The sequence below is a fragment of the Rhinoraja longicauda genome, chromosome 30 (genome assembly GCF_053455715.1).
Source record: "Rhinoraja longicauda isolate Sanriku21f chromosome 30, sRhiLon1.1, whole genome shotgun sequence".
NCBI classification, from domain to species: domain Eukaryota; kingdom Metazoa; phylum Chordata; class Chondrichthyes; order Rajiformes; family Arhynchobatidae; genus Rhinoraja; species Rhinoraja longicauda.
In genome coordinates this window covers 21,537,713-21,549,886 of record NC_135982.1, presented here as the reverse complement: position 1 = coordinate 21,549,886, position 12,174 = coordinate 21,537,713, and the positions used below count along the sequence as shown (strand labels likewise).

The 12,174-nt window shown below is 41.8% G+C and overlaps 1 protein-coding gene across 4 annotated transcripts in view; it reads left to right on the top strand.

Moving 5' to 3' along the window:
• Nucleotides 1-12,174, top strand: part of pank4 (pantothenate kinase 4 (inactive)) — a 45,233-nt gene that overhangs the window by 18,552 nt on the left and 14,507 nt on the right. For 3 of the 4 annotated variants that reach the window (XM_078424996.1, XM_078424994.1, XM_078424997.1), the window contains 5 exons: nucleotides 2,748-2,860; nucleotides 4,265-4,352; nucleotides 7,929-8,080; nucleotides 8,324-8,379; nucleotides 9,033-9,082. In XM_078424996.1, coding sequence (XP_078281122.1) covers nucleotides 2,748-2,860; nucleotides 4,265-4,352; nucleotides 7,929-8,080; nucleotides 8,324-8,379; nucleotides 9,033-9,082 — 459 coding nt within the window. The remainder of the gene's footprint in view (nucleotides 1-2,747; nucleotides 2,861-4,264; nucleotides 4,353-7,928; nucleotides 8,081-8,323; nucleotides 8,380-9,032; nucleotides 9,083-12,174) is intronic. The other variant, XM_078424995.1, reaches the window with a different exon arrangement.

Sequence of the window (12,174 nt, the reverse complement as noted above, 5' to 3'; positions counted from 1 at the left end):
ATTTTTCCCACTGATCAAATGTTTCCCTTGCTGTCAGATGTTATTCCTATTAATACACAGCACTTTTGATTCACTTTTTAAAATAGTACACATAATATGATATGTTTCCAATGAGCACAGTGAGTTTCAGTGGAGTATGGAAAGTAGTGCTCCAGCAAGTGTTGTGTATTAAAGCTCCAGTGAGTTTGAAAGGAGTTTTATTTTCCATCAAATGGATGGCCACCTGCTCCTTGTGTGGGAAATTAGGCTTTTGTGAGTTTAAAATGGGCGCAGGAAATGGTCTCTGCTGAGTTTAAAGGGAACTAGGAAATGGGGGCACTGGTGACTAAAAAGGAAACATACGAAACTGGGTCCCAGTGCGTTTCCCAGGAGCATGGGAAGTGGAGCCCTGGTTAGTTTAAAGGGAATGTAAGAAACTGCTCCATTAAGTTTAAAGGGAATTCACCAGATGTGATCCTTTGAGCCAGATACCAAATATCTGGATTTCTGAACAATTGGATACTGGATTATCCACAGTTTTCTTTATTGTAGGTTGTGTGAGTGATGTTAGAAGAAACATATCAAACTTCAAAAGGGTTCCATAAATACGTAAAAAGGAAAAGGCCAATTGGTTAAAGCTAAATTGATCACATTCAGACTGAGTCAGCAGAAACGTCATTGTGGAATGAGACAATACTTGAGAAATCAAATCTTTTGTCTGCCTTCATAGACGAAAACACAGCAATTGAGTAAATGAGATGCTGAAAGAAATTGCCACAAGTTTAAAAAATTGGTTCTGAAGAAGTTAATAGGACTAAAAGACGATAAATGTACCGGACATGTTGACCTACATCCAAGTGGGTTGAAGAAGGTGACTGCCATTAGCGAATGCGTAGGATGATAATCTTCCAAACTTCCTTAGATGCAGACTTCTTCCCACAGATTGGAAAGTTGAAAACAACCTCACGATTTTGGAAAGGAGAGAGAAAAAATATAGGGATTGATAGATCAGGCAGTGTGACATCAATAGTAAGGAAAATGCTGGAGTCTATTGCTAAAGAAATAGTAATGGGTACTTAGAATTTACGAGGTCTGGTTAGAATCAACATAGAATCAAAAGGGAAATCCTGTTGGACAAATTTATTGTAGTTTTAGGTAGTTGTAATTAGTAGAATCGATAAAGCCAAGCCAGTGAATGTGCTGTATTTGGATTTGGTGGCATGTGTGTGCACCATACCAAGTGTGCGGGAAACTTTGTTTGGAATACCCTTGCCATTGGGTGAGAATCTCACCCTGCCAAACCCCTCTTGTTACTGGTGTGCAAAAGCAAACAGCTAAAAGAATCGATGGACTGGTATCTTTCCTTCATCAGATCTGGAACGAAAGCATGTGATTTTTGATCTCAAGATGATGAAGGTGCAGCAGCTGCCACTAGACATTGTGGAAGCAGAGCTTTGAGAGAATGTTTTCTTAACTGGAAAAAAAAGGTATTCTTGGCAGAACTCCACAGACTGCCCCACTCTGGGAAATCATATACCAACCTCTTATTTGCTGCTAAGAATGCCTGTTTTCTTTTCCCCAGTACAGCAAACATTCCATCAAACGTCTTGCTTCATGGGAATACATTCTCATATGGGACATAACACAGTTGTCATTTTGCATTTAGAAATGCTACCTGTTGGTTGCACTTCAATATCACTTTGTATGCTAATTTCTGAGATTCGTAAAACAAAATTTTGGAGCTTAAATACACAAAACAGGAGCACAGCTAGCTGCCTATCAGTATTTTGCATTTATATGTGTCTCGAGGTGCTTTGTAGTTATGTGATCATGATAAAATGTAAAACCGAGTCAAAGAAATGGTGCTTGACAATGATTGATTGAATAGGTAGGTTTTAATGAGATTCTTAAACGAGAAAATTCAAGAGCTTGGGGCTGAGGTAGCGGAAGGCACGGCTATGCAGTGGTGGAGACAAAGAAACTGAGGATGCAGCTGGTATTGAGAAGATGATAAGTCCTCAGGTGGGAGCTGTGTTTGGGTGGTGTATAAATCTTATACCCGAGCTCATCTCCGATTGGGAATGCGTGACATGCTAGAGCAAGAGGAAGAAAGTTTTTAAATGGTCAGAGAAGTATTGGGAAGAATTGAGCCTGCTGATGATGGATGACAGTACAATTGTGGTTGTAGGTTGGAGATAATTATGAGTTTGGAACCGTGTCACCAGATGTTTGTGTAATAGCCTTTGTTTGCTGGGTGATCAATACTAGAATGTGTTCATGGCACTGAGGAGCGTCTCAGAATATGAATGGCTCCTCACCGCCCCTTAGTGGTTAAGAAGGGAATTGTGGAAGCTGTGTGGTTCTGTGGGTGGAGTATGAGCTGATTGGCTACCCTCCCTCAGGCAAGAGTATGATACCCTGACAATGAATCTGCATTATGGAACAAGTTATGTTAGCCTTTTTTTTCCAGTTTTAAATTGCAAAAAACAGTCCCCACCCAACACTTTCAAAGTCACATTTTAATGGTCTTTGATGTCTATTGCTCTGGGATAGTTGCCTGCAAGGCTGGCCTTCATTAGGACCGCGTGAGTGCATCAGAAGTAATTAGTTGGTTGTGAAATGCTTTGAGATGCTCTGAGGAAATGCTGAAGAACAACATCAATGCAAGTTCCTCATCGCTGTTCCTGCTTGTTGTTCTTTAAAACTACAGAAAATTCAGCCAAGATTGGTCGTTGCAATATGAACCTATTTGATTTGCTTTGTTTCAGGTAGTGAAGCGGGCTGTCGCCAGTCAGCCACAGTCACTGGATGCCCCAGAGCGAGCAGAGAAATTTCGCCAGAAATACAGGCACAAACTTCAGACATTGAGGCATCAACCATTGTGAGTTGTGAACATTTTTAAAAAATGGATCGCAATTACATGTAGATTGATCCACAAAACACCCAATCCTAATGTATTGATCACTTCAGACATTGGGTACGATGAGATTGTGAATATAAATATTTCATTGATTAAATTCTAATGTTTGATTTGTTACAGATCAAAGTTGAACTACAGCTCCCTCACCAGGAATAGCTGAGGCAAATAGCAATCGTATTAAGTGCAATAGTATTAAGCCATAATGCAACTAGGATGAGATGACCTTGGGGTGGGGTGCATAAATGCTTGCAAAGACTAGCTGAGCTCAGTAGCTCCTTTCAGTGCTGCCTGGTCTGTGTAATTGTATGGACATGTCACGTAACCTTGCAGGTGTAATACTCATTGACGCAAGTGCTTCTGGTACTGATCACAGTTCTGGTTGCCACAGAACAGTAAGGTGATAGGGGGAATTGGGTGTTGGGGGATAAATTGGGAATGTTGTTCTTGGAAAAGAAAAGGTTGAGAAGTTAATGATTGCTGTTTTTAGGATTCTAAAGGGACTAATGCATCTTGTCCAGAACAGTAGCACCAGAGGAGACAGCCTGCAGTTTAAGGAGGTAAATTCAAAACCAATCTGCAGATACATTATATTATTGAGAGTAGTAGTAATGATTTGGGCTAGGTACTCCAGGAAGACAGTAGAAGCAATTTAACACAGACTTGTTTTGGGGGAAATATGTTTGGAATCTGGTGCAAGTTATTTGAGAGTGATATAGTTTATTGTCGCGTGGCTGGAAGGAAGAGAGCAGATTGTAACTGTCGTTTTAAAACATGTCCAGTACTGGTCTCCTGCCTGGATCTATTTTAAGTAATTGATTAGAATTGCTGTTGTGAGTACATAAAACGGTGTATTATTGTGTGACCAGCAAGCTTGTAGCAGGTGAATTCAAAGATCCATGGCCATTGTGGCAGGTTTCGTGAAAAAGGTTTTGTATTTCGCAAATATAAAGTATACAGTTGCCAAAGAGGTGGAGAGATACTTGAACAAAAATCCTTGACTTTGGGAAATCTGTAATGGCGAATTTACTATTAAAAATAAATAATTATTAAAAAAAAGACCCAATCTTATATGTATCAGTTTTATTTCCATCCTCCCTATTTTCTTCAATCCTGAAACTTCCACTACTTGCTTAGGGCCCTTCCCTGGACATAATTAGAACCCTGCAGTACTTCACAAGGTGTTAATAAACTTTTTAGTATGGAAATTATCAAAGCCAAGTTCAATCTAATATTCTCACTTCCTTCATTTTCCATTGGGGAACCTGATCTTGGGCAGCATTATGATTGTTGATCACATAAATTTTTATACATCTTTAGCTGTCCTGGTATATCCTGAAAATGCTTTTCACTTCCATTTTCTCTCAGTGCATATGGATCCCTAACGGTCAGAAGCTTGCTGGACACGCGGGAGCACTGTCTGAATGAATTCAACTTTCCAGATCCTTACTCAAAAGTAGGCACTCCTGCTTTCCTTTATTTTATCTCGAAAAAAGAAATGGCATTCATTTACATGCAATACAAAGGGTCGGCTGAGTGTCTTTGACTTTTATGTTGCTTTGATGATGGAAAACAGGGACCTGTGCTGACAGTACTGTGGTTGACGATGAAAGAGCCTTTGAACTATTTTAGGGATGGTACGATGAAGAGTTGGCTGCTAGGGGGTGCTGTTGAGTTAACAATGCTCTCCAGTATCACCAGAAATGTAAGCAGCCTTCTCACCACATTAGTTCACCATTAACTCATTTTGTGGAAAAGACATTGGAGATTCTCTTTTAAAAAAAAAAAAACTACTTCCAATATTACTGTGTTACTAAACTAAATAAACACCTAATAATTAAAAACCATATACGATAGATTTTTGTAAGTAGTCGTTAAGTTATTGTCACACGTACAGGGATACAGCTTTGTTTTGCACACATTCCAATAAAATCATACCATGCGTATGCACAATATCACAAGTAAAAGAGAGCAATGACTGAGTTGATTTGGGGCAGTTGCAAATAATTTTTGTTTACAAAGGTGTGATTTTGAAGCAAAATGACAAGGAAGTGAAGAGTTGAGACCAAAAATTGTTTGATTCGTTTAATATACATTGATTGAGTCTGGGGTGAATAGTTATTTTTCCTTTCTTCCCCTTTGTAATATTTGAACTTAAAATGGGTTCTTTAAATTAATGTAACACGAATTGCAAGTTGAACTTTTGGCCAGTGGAATTGTTCCATGGGTTGAGGCAGCAGCAAAATACTGGAATAATACAACTGGTTTTCTTACATCTTTATTTACCTTTTGCTTATGTTTTCTGTGAAAACATATATTAGAAATTAACCACTGGATGAGATGTGTTTTTTTTGGGGGGGGGGTTGGAGTAGATTGAAGGGGTTTGCACATTGCAGACATGTTTTTGGAGACCAGCCCAAGGTGTTCATTGTCTGTTAACCCCAAATTGGAAGTTGCAACAGATTTGTGGCAGGACTAGCAGTAACAAAGATGAGATTTAAAAAAATTGTAGGTAATTTGCTGTCCTTGTCCTTCTGAATTGTAAATCTAGATTATGCTATCAAGTTAGCCTTGACCAGCTGTTGATGCTTCATGCTGAAAACATCGTGCACATCAGTGTTTTGGGCGATCAGTGGGGTGCCAATTAATTGAGTTGCTTTGTCCTGCAAACAAAGTTAAATCCTGCATTTATATAGTTTATTTTTGTGTTGCTCCTCAGATGTCTCTCAAAGTTCTACATAGACAAATAATGATTCTTGATGTGCAGGAAACATGACAGCCAATTTGTGCACAGCAGATTCCCACAAACTGCAGTGTCCCATCATGTTGATGAGGAGCCTGCAGTTTAACAACTTCACCTTCGAGAAAATAGCAGGCCCTTTGGTCCACCTAGACTGTGCCGACCAGTGATCACCCTCTACACTAGAACAATCTTACATACTCGGGACAGTTTACAGAAGCCAATTAACCTACAAACCTATACGTCTTTTGAATGTGGGGGGAATCCGGACTACCCGGTAAAAAGCTACGTGGTCACAGGGAGAATGTACAAGTTCCATACAGACAGCACCCGTGCTCAGGATCAAACCCGGGTCACTGGCGCTGTTAGGCAGCAACGCAATCGCTGTGCCACCGTGCCGCTGTTTAGGTTCGTCTCTGGCTTATACTTCAGAGAATCTGGATTTAAACATGAGAGGTCAATTTGACAAAGAGTTTCAATCTTGAAATGCAACTCAGCTTCACTCTCCACCACTGCTGCCTAACCTGCGGCATGTTCTCAGCATTTTCAGTTCTAATTTCACATCTTTCATATTTCTAGCATCAGCATTTTGTTTGAGTTTTCATGGAGACAAAGCTCCTTTGCCTCTTTTTGATTCTGATTGTTGCTTCAACTTCCTGCTTCAGGGACTTGATGCTTTAATATGACGCTGAATGCGTAATATCTAGCAGATGTTAAATTGAGGTCTCACACGCCCCTTGCAGTCAAAAAAAGATCTTATGAAATTGCTTGCTGACAAGCAGGTATCTTCTCCCTGTGTCCTGGCCCATATTTACTCATTAAGCATCATTGGTGAAATAGATTATTGGGTAATTTATCTTCATGCTATGAAAGCAGAATTTCTGGTCAGCGACACGTTGCTATGTTTAAGGGCTGTGTACACATTGGCTGCTGTTTCTCCTAACAGAGATGAACTTCAAAAGTATTTCAGAGCGGCATAGATCATGGTTAGGCAGTCAGAACCTTTTTCTCAGGGTGGAACTGTCCAACACTAGAGGGCACAGAGATAAGGTGAGAGGGGGAAGGTTTAAGGGAGATGTGCAGGGCAAGTTTTTTACATAGTGGTGGGAGTCTGGAACACATTGGCAGGAGTGATGGTGGAGGCAGATACGATAATGGCATTTAAGAGGCCTTTAGATAGGCACATGGAAATGCAGGAAATATAGGGATATGGTTCATGTGCAGGCAAATGAGATCAGTTTAACGGCGTCATGTTTGGTGCAAACATTGTGGGCCGAAGGGCCTGTTCCTGTGCTGTACTGTTCTATGTTTTATATATTAATCATGTATTGCTCTGGGATCTCTTGGGATCAGAAAAGGTGCCATGAAAGGAACTTTGTATCTTTAAGGTTTCACCAGTGTTGGGGCAAACATCTGTATGTAGTGGAATAAGATCTTCCCCATAAATTTTGCAATGCTAACATTATTCTGGGGTTGGCAATACTAGCAGATTAGTAGTGTTGAGACCCTGCAATAACAACATAAGAAATGGGAACAGTGGATCATCTGGCCCTTGGAGCTGCAGCATCAGTCAGTATGATCACAGCTGATCAATCTCGGCATCATTTTCTAGTAATATTCCCATAACCTTTAATTCTCTTTAATGTTCAGAAATCTTTTGATCTAAACTTTGACTGAATGCAGTGACTGAGCCTCTACCGCCCTCCTGGTTAGACAAGCCCGAGGATTCACCATCCCCTGAATGGAGACATTTCTCCTTGTATCAGTTGTAAATTGCGTGCCCTTTATTCTGAAACTGCCCCTGATTCCTCAGCCAGGGGATATTGTATTTTAGGAGGGGTAAGTTAAATGTGAACGCATTATATTTTGTACGATAGATTAATTTATCCTTTTAAGAAATCTAACCTGTGTACTGTAGCCCAAATCTCATTCCAGGCCCACAACCTGCTGAACCTCTTTTGTGTATTTCTTTTTACCCCCAGGAGCTTGTGCTAATAGCAGCATTTGCTTAATTTTTGCTGTGTGAGTCAATGTTATGTGGTGTGCAGGTAGACATTTGCTTGCACCTCAGTTTGTCGAGAGTAGTCTGTGGCACGTGGTCTGTTGCACAGAGTCTGTTGCACAGAGTATAAACAACCCTGAAATTGCGACAGACATTTATACCCCACTTTGGTTACTTGCACGACATTAGAAGATCAGCATCAGTTTGTGATCCATGTATAACATTCATGTGTCAGGTTTTTGTCATTTTCTGCAATTTGACTGGAGCCTTGTGCATTCACTGTTTTCCAGGTGAAGCAAAGGGAAAATGACGTTGCATTGAAACACTTTCAGAAGGTGGTGAGGAACTTGGACTCGCTAAGCATGGAGGAGCGGCAGCTTGCATTAGTGAAAGGTCTCTTAGCAGGAAATGTCTTTGACTGGGGAGCCAAAGCTGTTTCAGAGTAAGTTTGACAGAAACTCAATAAACTGGTTAATACTGTGATATTTTGCTGGGTTGGTGAAATCTCTGGGGAAAATATTACTGTGTGCATTTACAGACTAATGGAGCAACGGGTTTGGGAAACACTGTTTTACTGCACTCCTGGTAATAACATTTAGCAAGGTATCTGAGCCTTTTTTCAGTATCCTGTGCAATGTCCTGGACCTGCCTGTCTTTGATCATGTCTTTCTGTTGTCACATTTAGTGTCCTTGAAACAAATTCAGCGTTTGGTTTTGACGAAGCGAAGAAACAACTGCAAGGTAAGGAGCCATGTCGCATCATGTGTCATCGTAAGAATTTAAAGTAATTCAACTCTACAATAAGAAGGACAATTCCCAGTTGGCGCTATAACTCAATTTTAAATATTCCACATCAACAGCGGTACCCAATTCCCCTCTCCCCAAACCCTCCACTCTCTTCCTATTCCCCCGTCTCTGTTGCACCATGCTCAGATATGATTATTTCAGCGATAGTGGTTCATTATTGTGCTCACTTAAATGAGCACAATACATGATCCAGGAAAGAAGACAGATCTGATAAGATGGAAGATTTTGCACCAGCTAATTCACTTAATTTCAAAACCAAAGGACTACAAGAGCATCAAAAATGCAGCAAACAAAAAGAGAGTGCGATGTCAGATTAATGCTTCAAGAATATCTCCTGAACTCTGAAGCATCCACATGTTCATTTGAAACATTACAATTTTCTGCATTTGCATGTCCTGTTGTCTGCACATGGCAGTGACAATTTTACTTTTTGTTGCCGAGTCCAAAGTTGAGGTGTCACAGCACAGTCACAGTACTTGGTCTAGTTCTGAAATGTTTCTTCCCCGAGAGTTTCATACTTGGTCACAGTCCATCCCTGAAGAATTTGGTGTGAATGATTAACTCTTGCATGCTTTTGTATTTCTCAGCACGCCCTTGGCTGGTGGATGCATATAATGACTGGATAGAGCGACTTAAGGTAGGAATTTGCATGCATGGCCACTGTTTGCGTTTGCACTGTTTGCAGGTCAGGTTATTCCACTAGGATGATCCTTCAAATGGAGGTTAAAGTTTTAATTTTAGATATGGGTGTTAAATGTGGGAGTGAGTCACAAGATGGTTCCTTAAAAGTGATTTGTTTGGGTGTGTGGAATCATATGATGCCATGGCTGTATATATGAACAAATTTGTAAAATAGTATTATTCTATCTCATAACCTGATAAATATTTATCCAAGGTAGACACAAAATGCTGGAGTAACTCAGTGGGACAGGCAGCATCTCTGGAAAGAAGGAATGGGTGACGTTTTGGGTCAAGACTCTTCTGAAGAAGGGTGTCAACCCGAAAAGTTAGCCATTCCTTCTCTCCAGAGATGCTGCCTGTCCTGCTGAGTTACTCCAGCATTTTGTGTCTACCTTTGATTTAAACCAGCATGTGCAGTTCTTTCCTACAAATATTTATCCAGTTCCCTAATCAGCAGATATTGGCCTCTGGTATTAATTGTAAGTCTGGTGCATTCACTTACCTTATATTTAACTGTGGATAACTACCACAAAAAGCCTGATGAGCATGTTTGTTTTTAAATAGAGTCTGTGTCTCCAAAACCTTGATGCGTTTTTATAGAACTTGCAAGGCCATAGATGATGTCTATTTGAACTTCAGTAAGGCCTTTGATAAGGTTCTGCATGGTAAGCTGCTATGGATGGTTAGATCGCATGGGATCCAGGGAGAACTAGCTGCTGGATACAGAATTGGCCTCATGCAAGGAAGCAGAAGGTGGTGGTGTAAAGTTGTTTTTCAAACTGGAGGACTGTGACTGGTGGTGTGTCTCGGGCACCGGTGCTGACCCCGTTGCTGTTTATGGTTTATATCAACTATTTAGATGAGAATGTGCAAGGCGTGATTAATAAGTTTGCATATGACATTAAAGTAGGTGGTATTGTAGACAGCGAAGAGGGTTATCAAAAATTACATCAGAATCTTGATCGGTGGGTAAGTGGGCTAAAGAATGGCAAATGGAATTTAATACATATGATGGGTCCCTGGGGAATGTTGTGGAGCAAGGAGATCTAGGAGTACAGGTGCACAGTTCCCTGAAAGTGGCCTTACAGGTAGATAGGATGGTAAAGAAGGCAGTGGCTCTTTTGGCCTTTATCAGTCAGGGTATTGAGTATAGAGGTTGGGATGTTCTGTTATAGTTGTACAACACGTGGTGAGGCCACATTTGGAGTATTGTCTTCAGTTTTGGTCACCCTGCTATAGGAAGGATGTCATTAAGCTGGAAAGAGTGCAGAGAAAATCTATAAGGGGTAGGCCATTTAGAACGGAGATGCGGAAGAACTTTTTCAGTCAGAGAGTGGTGAAGGTGTGGAATTCTCTGCCTCAGAAGGCAGTGGAGGCCAGTTCGTTGGATGCTTTCAAGAGAGAGCTGGATAGAGCTCTTAAGGATAGCGGAGTGAGGGGGTATGGGGAGAAGGCAGGAACGGGGTACTGATTGAGAGTGATCAGCCATGATCGCATTGAATGGCGGTGCTGGCTCGAAGGGCTGAATGGCCTACTCCTGCACCTATTGTCTATTGTCTATTGTCTATTGCCAGGACTCGAGGGCCAAAACTATAGGGAGAGGTTGGGCAGGCCTTGGACGGCAGGAGGCTGAGAGGTGATTTTATAGACATGTATAAGATCATGAGGAGAATAGATAGGGTGAATGTGCACAGTCCTTTACCCAAGGGAAAGATCCAGGAGCCATAGGCTTAAGGTGAGCAGGGAAAGATATTATAGGAACCTGAGGGGCAGCTTTTTCACTCCGAGAGTGATGGGTATGTGGATTGAGCTGCCAGAGGTGGTAGTTGAAGCAGGTACAATAGCAACATTTAAAAGATACTTGGACAGGTGCACGGATATGAAAGGTATGGACCAAATGGGACTAGCTTAGATCGTTGGCATGGACGAGTTGGGCCGAAGGGCCTGTTTATGTGCTGTGTGACTCCCTGGCTATGACTTAAAACTGACTCTCTTAAAAGTCAAGGAAAGACCTCATAGATACAAAATGTTGGAGTAACTCAGCGGGACAAGCAGCATCTCTGGAGAGAGGGAATGGGAGATGTTTTGGTTCGAGACCAGACTGAAAGTCAAGTGAAAGCTGTCCAAGCGAAATATGATTTATGCTGTTCCACCAATTTGCGTTTAGCCTCACTCTGACAAATAGAGGAGGCCTAGGACAGAAAGGTCAGTGTATGAATGGAAAGGGGAATTAGAGCGTTTAGCAAACGAGACATCAGGTAGGTCCAGGTGGATTGAGTGAAGGTGTTCAGCAAAACGATCGCCCAGTCTACATTTGGTCTTGCCGATGCATAAGAGTCCACATCGAACAACGGATACAGTAGATGAGGTTGGAGGAGATGCAAGTGAACTTCTGCTTCATCTGAAAGGACTGTCAGGGTCCCTGGACAGAGTTGAGGGAGGTATTGGGGCAGGTGTTGTATCTCCTGCGGTTGCAGGAGAAGGTACCTGGGGAGGGGGTGCTTTGGGTGGGAAGGGATGAGGTAATCAGGGAGTTGCGGAGGAAACAGTCTCTGCAGAACGCGGAAAGGGTGGAGATGGGAAGATGTGACTAGTGGTGGAATCCCGATGGATGTGGCAAAAATGTCAGAGGATTATGTTTTGTGTGCGACGGCTGATGGGATGAAAGGTAAGGACTTGGGAGACTCTGTCCCTGTTGCGACTAGGGGGAGCAAGGGCGGAGCTGCGGGGTACTGAGGAGACACTTGTGCGGGCCTCATCTATGATGGAAGAGGGGAACCCGCGTTCCCTAAAGAATGAGGACATCTCTGATGTCCTGGTATGGAACACCTCACCTTGGGCGCAGATACGTCCTAGACGTAGGAATTGGGAGTAGGGGATAGAGTCTTTGCAGGAAGCAGGGTGGAACGAAGTGTAGTCTAGATAGTTGTGGGAGTCAGTGGGTTTGTAATTGACTTCAGTCGGTAGTCTATCTCCTGTGAAGGAGAAGGTGAGATCAAGAAAGGAAAGACCTTATCTTGCCTAATTCTGCTTGTCCTCCTCACCAAA